Source organism: Hyperolius riggenbachi, chromosome 1 (genome assembly GCF_040937935.1).
Source record: "Hyperolius riggenbachi isolate aHypRig1 chromosome 1, aHypRig1.pri, whole genome shotgun sequence".
Classification (NCBI taxonomy): domain Eukaryota; kingdom Metazoa; phylum Chordata; class Amphibia; order Anura; family Hyperoliidae; genus Hyperolius; species Hyperolius riggenbachi.
This window is the reverse complement of record NC_090646.1, coordinates 139,755,638-139,769,367: the sequence shown is the minus strand read 5'-3', so window position 1 is coordinate 139,769,367 and position 13,730 is coordinate 139,755,638. Positions and strand designations below refer to the sequence as shown.

Sequence of the window (13,730 nt, the reverse complement as noted above, 5' to 3'; positions counted from 1 at the left end):
TCTGACTGAGCTGGAGTTGTTTTGCAAAGAAGAAAGGGCAAGGATTTCAGTCTCTAGATGTGCAAAGCTGGTAGAGACATACCCTAAAAGACTGGCAGCTGTAATTGCAGCAAAAGGTGGTTCTACAAAGTATTGACTCAGGGGGCCGAATAATTACACACACCCCACTTTGCAGTTATTTATTTGTAGAAAATGTTTGGAATCATGTATGATTTTCGTGCCACTTCTCACGTGTACACCACTTTGTATTGGTCTTTCATGTGGAATTCCAATAAAATTGATTCATGTTTGTGGCAGTAATGTGACAAAATGTGGAAAACTTCAAGGGGGCCGAATACTTTTGCAAGCTACTGTATGTGTGTGGTACATTGGTCATATTTTTGAAATTTTACAATCAGTCAGAAAAATTGCTTGCAATTCTTGAATTGAACAGATGAGTCTGACTCGGATGATTTTTGTACCGACTCCACAACCCTGGTATTAATTATTGGTAGGGGAGTGAACGTCAGAAAGGGTTAGGCGAGAACAGTATTGTGTTAGCAACAAGCGATTCAACTGCAATGACTTGATGTCACTTTGGATACAAGAAAAAGCCTAAGAAGAAAGATCTATGTAAACATAATATTGACTAGTTAAAGAAAAACCGTAACCAAGAATTGAACTTCATCCCAATCAGTAGCGGATACCTCCTTTTCCTTTTCTCAAACGGATCATTAGGGGGGGGTCTGTATGGCTAATATTGTGGTGAAACCCCTCCCACAGCGTGATGTCAGGACCATGGTTCTGAAAGTGTCCTCGCATTGCATTGTAGGAAATAGCTGTTTACAACTGTTTCCAACTGCCAAAAAAGCAAGCAGCATCTCCTTCCACTGACATCACCTTCCAGCAGTCAAAATGTCACCATGTGATAAATGTCAGAATGTAAATAAGAGAGAGGGAAGATTTTACAATGGGCAAACACTGACTAAATGATTTATACATAATTATTGTAAAAATTAAGCACTTTTTTTTATTACATTATTTTAACTGGAGTCCCTCTTTAAAAATGATCGATTAACTATAATTTTGACTTTTTTACTGGATGGCAGGGATGGGAAATTTAGATTTAAAATAAGCCTGTGAGGAAAGAAAATCTGAGTTACTTGCCTGAGTGGTGAGAAAACAACAGTGGCTTTACACATCCCCCTCTACCTCAGCACTGCTGACTGGGATTCTCTTCCTCTTTGTGGCAGTGCTCTTGTCTGTGTAAGAGTGCGACTGAACTGCGCATGCACAGGTACGGTCCACGAATGCCCAATAGCACAAAGCTGTTGTGGCACACGGGTCAAAAAGTTTGCCCATCCCTAGGGTTGTCGCGATATACCGGTATTGCGATATATCGCGGTTTCAATGTGTATGGTTATCATACCATGCACATGGTCAAAATACCAGTTTTCCCGCTTCCGCATTCGCCGCCCGTCACCACTCAGCGAGTCGGCTCTCAGGCGCCGGATTTGACGCGCGTCCAGTGAGGACGCGGCTGCTGGAACGCAAAGACTGCCTCCCAGGCTCCCACCAGCGGCGCACTATGCAGAGCACTTCTCCTGAGTCCTGGGCTGGCGTCATCAATGACGCTCATTCCCACCCAGCGTCTCTGCACTCTAAGTGAATGAAGCACTTAGGACTGAGGACTTGGCTGCTGACAAGTGAGTATTTGTCCCCTGACTCCCCTCTCCCTCCCTCTGGCTCTCCACCCTATTCTAGCTACACCTATCCCTATGCTCTGGCCACCTACCACTAGCTACACCTATCCCTGGCTACCTATGCTAGGCCACCTACCACTGGCTACACCTATCCCTGGCTACCTATGCTGCGCCACCTACCACTAGCTACACCTATCCCTGGCTACCTATGCTGCGCCACCTACCACTAGCTACACCTATCCCTGGCTACCTATGCTGCGCCACCTACCACTGGCTACACCTATCCCTGGCTACCTTTGCTGCACCACCTACCACTGGCTACACCCATCCCTGGCTACCTATGCTGTGGCCACCTACCACAGGCTACCTATGCTGCGGCCACCTACCACTGGCTACACCTATCCCTGGCTACCTGTGCTGCGGCCACCTACCACTGGCTACCTATGCTGTGGCCAGCTACCACTGGCTACAACTATCCCTGGCTACCTGTGCTGCGGCTACCTACCACTGGCTACACCTATCCCTGGCTACCTGTGCTGCGGCCACCTACCACTGGCTACCTATGCTGTGGCCAGCTACCACTGGCTACAACTATCCCTGGCTACCTGTGCTGCGGCTACCTACCACTGGCTACACCTATCCCTGGCTACCTATGCTTCAGCCACCTATTACTGGCGGGTGGGGGCACATTATTTAATGTAAGGGGGTGGGGCCCAGGTCCACATAATTGTTCAATACTGTATACCGTAATACCGTCATACCATGGTATTTTTTTTGACGGTTATCATACTGTGGAATTTCATACCGTTGCAACCCTACCCATCCCTGCTCCGGACTATACAGAGGATTCACTTTATTGAGTTAAGTATCTAACCTTTATTTCAAATCCATTCAGGTTCACTTTAACGGAATAAAAAACAACAATTTAAAACATTTACTTACATTATTTTTTATAGTTTATGAAGGTTTCATAGTAGACAGCATTAGAGTCAGGTTAGGAAGAATGTAATATTTTTAGTTTAAGTGTAACTGTTGGGCATAAAATCAAAAAATCAATTCTTTATTTTTATCTGGTAAACAAGTAATAAGGATGCTAACCAGGCAATCCAAAAGTTAAAAAAAAAATCACTATTACTTTTCTTGTTGATAAATGATCATTCCCCAGTTTACCTGACTCTTATTTGGTACATTGCCGCAAGAAGGAAGTTGCAGGGCATGCTGGGTTGTCTTTTTTTTTGCTTCTTTACTTTCCCCTCAGACTTAACTAATGCAGCCAGATTGGATGAAGCCTCTTTCTCTCCTGTTTTCCCCTCCCACACCTCTGTTCCTTTCTGATTGGCCAATATTTCTCATGCTGAAACAATGCGCTCTCTATTGCAGAGCTGGTTGGCAGTGCCTGAAGACTGGGAGGGGGGTGGGCAATGCATACACAATCAGGGAGAGGAGAGTAAGGGAGGAAATTACATCAGGATTGGCTTCAAGATAGACACAGTTAAAATGGAGAATCCTAAGAAGGATTTTCTCTTTTTTTACTATAAAAAAAAAAAAAAAATTCACTAAAATCAAAACGTTGACAGTGCATTACATGTTATGTAAGTAGAGCAAGTATTTATCTACTTATATATGTGGGTTTTTTTCTGAGATAGTATGGCTGACAGCTCCTCTTTAAGCCTCACTGACATCAAATGGTTAGATTAGTGCTTTGACAGTTTTGGACTTCGGCTAGTTTTATGGTGGCAACATGTCAAAATATGAATAATAATAAAAAAAAACCTATCTAAGTGAAACTGAACTATACTGTTGCGTGAACAGTATGATTGCCAAGGCACGCTTGCCTGGCTAATACAGAGCTCATCCCAAGTTTGATTCCTAGACATGACCCCATTTGCAAAAACTTTATACGTTCTTCCTGTGTTTGTGTGGATTTCCTGTCATTCTTCTTCAACCCTCCCTTCACTTCTGGTCCCAGTGACAGTTGGCTACAGGAAGTGAGAGGATTTCTCTTCACAAGCAATGAACAGTTCAATGAGTACACAATGCCAAGAACCACTATCAGGTTTTTAAAGAACACCTGTAAGGAAAAGTGCCCCTGGGGGTACTTACCACAAGAGGGGGTATCCTCTGGATCCTAAAGAGGCTTCCCTGTCATCCTTGGCACGCCCGATCCTTTGCTAGGACCCTAGGCCAAAAAAAGAAAAAATCCCCATTGCTACTGGGGCCAAGCCCGATCGGGTCCAGTATTTCCGTCGGAGCCCGAGTGGGAAGCCATTAGTGCACATGCCAACAAGCAGCCGACAGAGAGAACTGCGGGGGTCCCAGTGGGGAAGCCTCTTAAGGGTCCAGAGACTTCCGAGGTATGTAACCCCCCAGGGGCACGTTTTTTTCCTTACAGGTTAACTTTAATGCCACCTATAGATATTCCCAACACTCTGTGTGGCAGATATAGAAAAGTAGGTGCAAAGAAAAGTAGACCAAAAGTGGAGTCATTTCCCCAGACGACCAATCAGGTCTCAGTCCTATTGGGTGCCCACTAATAATACAATCTTACCTAATGTGTGTTGTAGAAAGGTAAATAGACTTTGAATGCATACTTTAACTACTTTAGGACCGCGCTGATCGAAAGCTACGCTATTTGATGGGTATCTGGCTGCCAGGGCGTAGATTTCAATAAACCGACGCCACACATTCTCGCCGCTTCCGACAATCTCACCGCTGTCTCCCCACCGCAGCTCACTCGCTCTGCCCTCTCTACAACTGCAGAGCCCTGAGGAGCAATTTTATTGGCTCCTGACCCTGTCTATCAACGTAAGCAGCTCCCATTGGCTTACATTGAAAGACAGGGTCAGGAGCCAATGAAAGCAGCTCCTGACCGGCTCACAGGAACTCTGCGGTCGTAGAGTGGGCAGAGTGGGTGGCCCAGGTTCCCGACCTGTGGCGGTAACAGCGATTCATCGTTATTCATCTGTGTTCCACCGTTTCTGTACCAGCGGTCTCTGGTCCTTAAGGGGGTAGAGACTGCTGGTACTTGAAGGACAACTATCACGAAAATCATAAAATTTAAAATACATGTAAACATATTTTTTTTTAAAATTACATTTCTTCCAGAGTAAAATGAGCCATGAATTATTTTTGAAATATTTTTCTCCTATTTAGCTGTCACTTACAGCAGGTAGTAGAAATCTGACAGAGCCGACAGGTTTTGGACTAGTCCATCTCTCCATAGGGGATTCTCAGCATGCCTTTATTCTTTATAAGATTTGTAAAAAGATGCTGGCCAGCCCCCGTGCTCGCTGCACACTATTTTTTAGCAGTTGGACAGAGCAACTGCCTTTCGTTAAGCGCTTTCGAAAATAAACAAAACCATGAGAATCCCCCATGAGGAGATGGGCTAGTCCAAAACCTGTCGGTTCTGTCAGATTTCTACTACCTGCTGTAAGTGACAGCATCATAGGACAAAAGTAATTTATGGCTCATTTTACTCTGGAAGAAATGTACTTCTTATATGTATGTGTTTAAATTATTTTTTTAGTATTTTAAATTGTACGATTTTCGCGATAAGTGGTTAAAGCAGAGTTCCCCAACCCTCTCCTCAGGGCCCACCAACAGTGCATGTTTTTCAGAATACCACAAACATTCACAGGTGAGGTAATTATTGTCTCACCAGAGCTGATTAACTACTTATGTGGATTTCCACAAAACATGCCCTGTTGGTGGGCCGAGGACAGGGTTGGGGAACAATGCTTTAAAGGGTACCTACGACTTCAGAAAATACTAACGTTACTAACATTATTAATATAGTATCATTAGTACTCACCTCTGGATTATACAGAGGCTTCCCCCTCCACCTTGCCCTTCCAGCGCTTGGACCCCCCAAAGGTCCTTGACAAGGAACACGGCCAGGCTGCGCAGGTGTAAACAGTTAAGGCTCATACACACATCAGGCCATAGTCGGAAAATGAAAGATCACAGACCAATGTTACCCCCTTCCATGTAGTATGAGAGCCAAACTCTACACAGTCTATTCTATGGAGCTGAACTCCCCAGACAGAAATCTTTGCAAGATGCTGCACACAAAGATGCTGTAGACATTCAAAAGATCTGTTCCTGCAAAAGATTTGTTCCTGCAAAAGATCTGTTCCTGCAAAATGCATTCATAGTCAATGATATCTGCAGATCCTCATACACACCTTGTTTAACAGACATTCATCTGCAGTTCAGATCCACCAGGATGGATATTTAGATCCGCAGATGATTGTCTGATCTGCAGATGAATGTCTGTTAAACAAGGTGTGTATGATGATCTGCAGATCTCATAGACTATGAATGCAATTTGCAGGAACAGATCTTTTGCAGGAACAAATCTTTTGCAGATACTGATCTTTTGAATGTCTACAGCATCTTTGTGTGCAGCATCTTGCAAAGATTTCTATCTGATGGGGAGTTCAGCCCCATAGAAAAGACTGTGAAGGTATGGCTCTCATACTACATGAAGGGTGGTAAGATTGGTCTGTGATCTTTCATTTTCCAAAGACTCCCTGCTACTGTGCAGCCACTAAAGGCTCATACACATATCAGACCATAGTCTGATTTGTGTATGAGCCTTTAGTGGCTGCACAGTAGCAGGGAGCTGCTCAGGCTTGGCTATTCTGCTGAACACGAGCAGCTCCATGCTACTGCACAGGCACAAGCCATAATACACAGTGCGGCCGGAAATGGGAGTGCGCCTGCAGACCTCCAGAAGGTCCCAGCGTCCAGCAGTGGTCTTCAGGAGGATGTGGGAAGCCTCTGGAGGATCCAAAGATTTCCCTCTGCCAAGGTAAGTGTCTGACAAAAAATCACAAGTTCACTTTAGGTAGTCCCACATATTACATGAAAGTAGTAAGACTGTACAATCAAGATTGTATCATTAGTGGGCACCTTAAAACAATAATTCTGATTGGCTGCGCTGAGGCTGCATTTCCACTTGTGCTGTGGGAATTGTCGTGGGAAAAATTTGCATGCGGATGCAAATTTCGCATGCGGGACTATGCGAATTTTCATGCGAATTCGCATGGATGACGATGTATGCGAATTTAACCATAGCAGTGCTGGTGTGATTTTTCATTGTTTCTATGCGAATTCGCATACCCAAACCGCATGCGAATTCCCTATTAAATACATTGTATGCGATTCGCATAGCGGTATGCGAATTCTGATGGCTCTGCCATGCGAATTTTTTCTGCACAGAAAAACGCAAATGAATCCTGACAAGTGGAAACAGTCCCATTCACTTGCATTGCTATGCAAATTCGAAAAACGCATGCGAATTCGCGATAGTGGAAATGGGCCCTGAGCCTCTGCTCCAATTTTGCAGGAAACATGGACTTAAAATGGACCTGAACTCTTGCACAGGACAGAAGAAAAACATAGAGAAATGCACCCTGTATGTATTTAGAGAGTTTAGCCTGTCTAAAGGTGCATACACACATCAGACTATAGTCTTTGGAAAATGAAAGATCACAGACCAATCTTACTACCCTTCATGTAGTATGAGAGCCTTAAGGTGCATACACACATCAGACTATAGTCTTTGGAAAATGAAAGATCACAGACCAATCTTACCACCCTTCATGTAGTATGAGAGCCGTACTCTACACAGTCCTTTCTATGGAGCTGAACTCCACATCAGAAAAAAATCTTTGCAAGATGCTGCACACACAGATGCTGTACAGACACAAAAGATCAGTATCTGCAAAAGATCTGTTCCTGCCAAAAATCCATCCCTGCAAATTGCAATGGTAGTCTATGAGATCTGCAGATCATCATACACACATGATTTAACTGACATTCATCTGCAGATCAGATCCACCAGGATGGATTTTCAGATCTGTGGATGATTGCTTGATCTGCAGATGAATGTCAGTTAAATCATGTGTGTACGATGATCTGCAGATCTCATAGACTATCATTGCAATTTGCAGGGATGGATTTTTGGTAGGAACAGATCTTTTGCAGCTACAGATCTTTTGTGTCTGTACAGCATCTGTATGTGCAGCATCTTGCAAAGAGTTTTTTCTTATGTGGAGTTCAGCTCGATAGAAAAGACTGTGTAGAGTATGGCTCTCATACTACATGAAGGGTGGTAAGATTGGTCTGTGATCTTTCAGTTTCCAAAGACTATAGTCTGATGTGTGTATGCACCCATACTCTACACAGTCTTTTCTATGGAGCTGAACTCACCATCAGACAGAAATCTTTGCAAGATGCTGCACACACAGATGCTGTACAGACACAAAAGATCAGTATCTGCAAAAGATCCGTTCCTGCCAAATATCCGTTCCTGCAAATTGCATTCAGTGGCCTCAATTCACGGAGCATTATCAAACGTTTATCAAACACTTTATCAAACGCTTGATAATTTACCTCATGGGTAAAATCTCATTTTAAATTCACTAAGGTGTTATATATTTATCGAATGTTTTACCGATAAAACGTTCAACAAATATATAACACCTTAGTTAGATTTTACCCATGAGGTAAATTATCAAACGTTTGATAAAGTGTTTGATAAACGTTTGATAATGCTCCGTGAATTGAGGCCACAGTCTATGAGATCTGCAGATCATCATACACACCTTGTTTAACTGACATTCATCTGCAGATCAGATCCACCAGGATGTATTTTCTGATCTGCAGATGAATGTCAGTTAAAGAAGGTGTGTATGAGGATATGTAGATCTCATAGACTATGAATGCAAATTTGCAGGAACGGATCTTTGGCAGGAACAGATATTTTGCAGATACTGATCTTTTGTGTCTTTACAGCATCTTTGTGTGCAGCATCTTGCAAAGATTTTTTTCTGATGGGGAGTTCAGCTCTATAGAATACACTGTGTAGAAATGCTCTCATACTACATGAAGGGTGGTAAGATTGGTCTGTGATCTTTCATTTTCCAAAGACTAAAGTCTGATGTGTGTATGCACCTTTATTCCCCCTCATGTGTGTCTAATCACAAGTTGTAGTCTGATCTCTCCCCTGTGTCACATGACTGCCTATGGCAGATAAGCCCATTTGAAAGCACTGAATGTTAACAATATGTCAGCTTCCATGAATCAGGAAGTAGAAACAGTGTAGATTTATTTTTAGATTTGTATCAGCTGTAACAAAGAAATGTTTTTTGTTTAAAAGTAATTATGCTGTTGTGTTATTTTCTGAGTTCAGGTCCGCTTTAAGGAGAATCTCTTCAATGTGGACAAACACAACAATGAATTAAAAAAAAAAAAAGTAAACATTAATATTTAAAGCCATAGCCAATTTAGGGCTTGTTCACACTTATTTAGAGCGCTTTTGGGGCTATTTTAGCGCTGGCGATTTAGAAAAAAAAATTGCTTTAATAACGCCAGTGCCATGGTAACTTATGTGAGTGTTCTCACATAAGCGATGAGCTTTCTATCCAATCGCAATCGCGGTTCCTGGACCATTTTCTGAGCGTTTGCGATTCAATAGAAATGATAGGGAAATTGCTAAGCGCTTAAAAAAGCGATTTCCTGAGCGCTTTCAATAAATTAATTTCCGGGGCAAAGAGTTCACTTCCTGACTGACGTCAGGAAGTGAAAAAAAATTGCTACACAAAAACGCTTAGAAAAGCGCAAATCGCTCTGAAGGCACTTAGAATAGTGCTTTCAAAATCACTCAAAGTCGCTCAGCGCATGCGATTTATAATGTGGACAAGGCCTTATGGCAGTGGTCTGCGAAGTTCTGTGAGCCATGCATTACAATAAACCAAGTCACACATGCGGAGTACTTAAAGCACACCTATATTATAGAAAACAAACAAAAACACGCTTAAAACCCACATGTGCTTGCTCTCCAAAAGAATGATCTTCGCAAATGAATGTTTCTCCCTGAAAAATTGGTGATGATGGTGGGGAGGGGGAAGGAAGTGGTTCCTGACAGTAATGATAGAGATCTCAATTCATTTCAGTGTCAGAGCAGATTTCCCACCAGGCAATGGGGTACCTCAAGGTGGTGACATTAGTTGGGCCAACTCCAAAATAGTCGTTTCAAAGGTCCTACTGCATGGAAGTAAGTAAGCCACACAGCTTGTTCAAACATAGGGCCCATTCACACTTGAGCGTTTTGATTACACTAGCGCAGCGCTAGTGTAATAAAACCCTATGGGCCCGTTCTTACTTGGGCGATTTGCGCTAATCGCTGCAAATCGCCCAAAATCGTGAAACGCAAACACGTAGCCTGCACCATTTTCAGGTGATTTCCCGGCGATCGCATTTCAGTGCTATAGAAGTGATAAACACAATCGTGGAGAAATCGCTGCACTGTCCAGTGATTTTTCCGCGTGAAATCATGGAAAAATCAATCCCGCAAAACGCCGGCAAAAATCGCTGGCGTTTTGCTCTTTCAAGTGTGAATGGGCCCTAAGAGCAATTTCACTCTTTTAAAAGCGCTAGTGCAATGGTCACTTATATGAGTGTTCTCACATAATCGATCCGCTTTCTACTTAAGAGCGAACGCGGCTCCTGCACCATTTTTTAAAGCGTCTATATTCAATAGAAAGTATAGGGAAATCCCAAAGCGTTTGAAAAAGCGCTTTGAATTGCGATTTCCTAAGTGCTTTAATGAATAAATAAAATTGTATTTATTCATTTCCGGGTAAAAAAAAAAAAAAAAGAGTTCACTTCTTGACGTCAGGAACTGAAAAAAAATATTGCTGAGTAAAAGCGCTTAGAAAAGCGCTCTTCTAAGTGAAAAGCGCTTTTAAAATCGCTTACCAAATCACCAGCGCTTGCGATAGCGCTGGCGATTTGTAATGTGAACAAGGCCTTACACATAGTTCAGCTCCAACATGGTGCCAGCATTTATTTAATTTCCGCAGCATAGATTTCCCATGAAAATACTACTAATATTGAATAACGCTTTTGGGACATATTAATAGTACAAAGGCTGCAGCCCTCAGTAGAGATGAGGTTTTTGTTTGACTTAATGCTTGTTTATCAATCTTGGAAAACTGAAATTACCTTAGCAGGACTTAGGCCTGGTGCACACCAAAAACCGCTAGCAGATCCGCAAAATGCTAGCAGATTTTGAAACGCCTTTTCTTCTTTTTCTGTAGCGTTTCAGCTAGCATTCTGCGGTTTTGTGAAGCGTTTTTGGTGTAGTAGATCTCATGTATTGTTACAGTAAAGCTGTTACTGAACAGCTACTGTAACACAAAAACGCCTGGCAAACCACTCTGCAGTGCCGTTTTTCAGAGCGGTTTGCGTTTTTCCTATACTTAACATTGAGGCAGAAACGCATCCGCAATCCAAAATCTGCAGCAGCCCGGGAGTATGCGTTTCTGCAAAACGCCTCCCGCTCTGGTGTGCACCAGCCCATTGAAATACATTACCCAAGCGGATCCGCACCCGCAAGCGGATCGCAAACCGCAGCCGAACCGCTCTGGTGTGCACTAGGCCTAAATGGGACATTTGGATGTAGCTAATCATATTTGGAAGCTAATGATTAATAACAGACAGCTGCTCTTGAGGGCAAACAAACACAGACTGAGTACTCCAAGTGAACATCACATTTCTCCCCATTACAAGAATCAACAACTGGCTAAATTGGGAGAGCCTTGCCCCTCCTATACTACTGCACATTACTTCAGCAAGTGAACACATACAGGAGAGAGTACAGTGTAAACTCAGCATATAGCTGGGGTGACAGCTAATTAATGGTACCCAAATGACTGACACTGCAATCTTGTATAACATGCTGACTCAAATATTGAGGGAACCTTGGCAACACAGTATCCAAACACAATGGTTTTTCTAACTTACCAGGAAAACTGTCTATTTTTTCAGTTGCAATTAGGTATCCACAATATATTAAAAAAAAGGTTGGCTATCATGCAATAAGCACATACATGAGCACCTATTTACCATTTGCTATTAATTCTCAGCACCCAACACATCTTAAAGAGAAACTCCGACCAAAAATTTAACTTTATCCCAATCAGTAGCTGATACCCCCTTACACATGAGAAATCTATTCCTTTTCACAAACAGACCATCAGGGGGTGCTGTATGACTGATATTGTGGTGAAACCCTCCCACAAAAAAAAATACGTACTTTTTTTTGGCAGTTTCCTGTCTGTGAGTCTTGTTGCATTGTGGAAAATATCTGTTACAGCTGTTTCCAACTGCCAAAACCATGCAGCAGCTACATCACCTGCCAGCAGTAAAATGTTCACTGGAGTTCCTCTTTAAGTTGCATACACATATCCAATTTCAATGTTTCCACTTTCACGCTGTATGAGGGCAAACAGATCCTGAATACTATGGACAGAATGTGCAGCGAAGCTCTCATACTACATTGAGTTGGTAGCATTGGTCAGTGATTGTCCAATCTAAATTGGATGTGTGTACACACCTCTAATAACAAGACTTTCCCATGCAAGCTCCGATTGGCAGGAGAAGCTAGCAGGTGATCAGCAGCACTATATGACAGTAGTAACATACTACAGACAGGAGTTGTGATCAGCTGACTCCGGTGGTGTGGCTGCTGGCATGTGTGAGCGGCGGTGCCCATCACAGGTGGGCAGAGGGTACAGTGCCCGGGCTGCAGCATTAGCTGCGGGCTCACCTATACACAGCTGGATGACATAGGCGTAGTAGGACCAGCACACGATGATGGTGATGAAGAGCACCGGTATCCAGTATAAACACCTCCTGCATCTCCGCTTTACGCTGCTAGGGCCCGACGGCGCCATGATCTGGCCGAGGCCTCTTCATGGGCAGGAGAAGGGCAGCTCTGCCAGCGGTAGTGATGCCCACAGTTTGGGCAATGCAGGGGAAGTGAGCCGGGAAGGAGCGGTGCAGTGCGTGTGTGTTTGTGTCTGTAGGGCCGCTCCTCCCCCCGATCCTCCCTCTCCTCTCTGGCTGCTGCTTCCATCCCTCTCCCATACACTCTGTGCTGCAGCCCTGCCTCTACTCTCTACATGTGTTCTGTGCCTGTACTCTCTCTATACATGTGTTTACATGTGTTCTCTGCCTGTACTCTGTACGTGTGTTCTGTGCCTGTACCTGTGTTCTCTGCCTACACTTTGTACATGTGTTCTGTGCCTGCACTCTGTACATGTGTTATGAGCTTGTACTCTCTCTATACATGTGTTCAGTGCCTGCACTCTGTACATGTGTTCTATGCCTGTACTCACTTCACAAAAATTACATGAGTTTCCTGCCTGTACTAACTCTACATGGATCACGTGTTTTCTACCTGTACTCACTCCAGTTCTCTGCATGCACTCATGCCACACTGATCTCGTCTTCCTTTCCTGTACTCACTCTACACTAATCACAAGTGTTCTCTGCCTGTACTCACTGCACACTGATTACATGTGTTCCCTTCCTGTATGCACTTTACACTGATCACATATATGTTGCATAATACTGGATAAGTACTCATACATTATTAATGTCAACCTGCGCCAAAAGTCCAAACCATCCGTATCCAATATCTTACAACCAGTGCTGGGATCGCTGCAGAAAGTCCAGTGTCCAGAATACTATTTCAATATTTACTGCTGCGCTCTCCATGCAGGGCCAGATTTCTGGCTAGGCCACCTAGGCCATGGCCTAGGGTGCCAGAAATTCAGCCCCGTTTGGGGCGGCTGAGGGGCAGTAAGTGTATGAAGCAACAGGGTAGACAGTAGCAAATGACCTTCAAGACGCCTCCGTGCCAGTAGCTGCAGCTTGCACTCCCCCAATCCACTCTGCTCTCCTCCCTCTTTCCTAAACACACACTTTGACTGTGCCTGTGCCCTCACCCACTCGCCTGCGGCCACCCGCCCTGCATTATGAGTTTGCAGATAGGCATTGGCTAGCAGGCAGCGGGCAGCAGGCTGAACGGGCAAGGGTCTTGCATCTGGTGATGGATGATCATGGATGGATGGATTAGATGCGCCCCACTCTGCGCCGCGATACACACACGAGCGCTGGCAAGGCTGGATTCTGTACACTATGGTCAGCAGCCCATCGCAGTGCTCATAGACAGCCAGAGGCGCTTGGGCT

General features: G+C 43.9%; 1 protein-coding gene across 3 annotated transcripts in view; it reads right to left on the bottom strand.

The window, feature by feature from the left end:
- ZDHHC2 (zinc finger DHHC-type palmitoyltransferase 2) overlaps positions 1-12,571 on the bottom strand; it is a 127,181-nt gene extending 114,610 nt beyond the window's left edge. The window contains exon 1 of one of the 3 annotated variants that reach the window (XM_068278621.1): positions 12,304-12,571. In XM_068278621.1, the coding sequence (XP_068134722.1) occupies positions 12,304-12,430 (127 nt within the window). In that variant the 5' untranslated portion in view covers positions 12,431-12,571. Of the gene's footprint in view, positions 1-11,790; positions 12,003-12,090; positions 12,235-12,303 lie in introns of those variants that run through there. The other 2 variants (XM_068278624.1, XM_068278622.1) reach the window with 2 other exon arrangements.
- Positions 12,572-13,730: the final 1,159 nt, after the last annotated feature.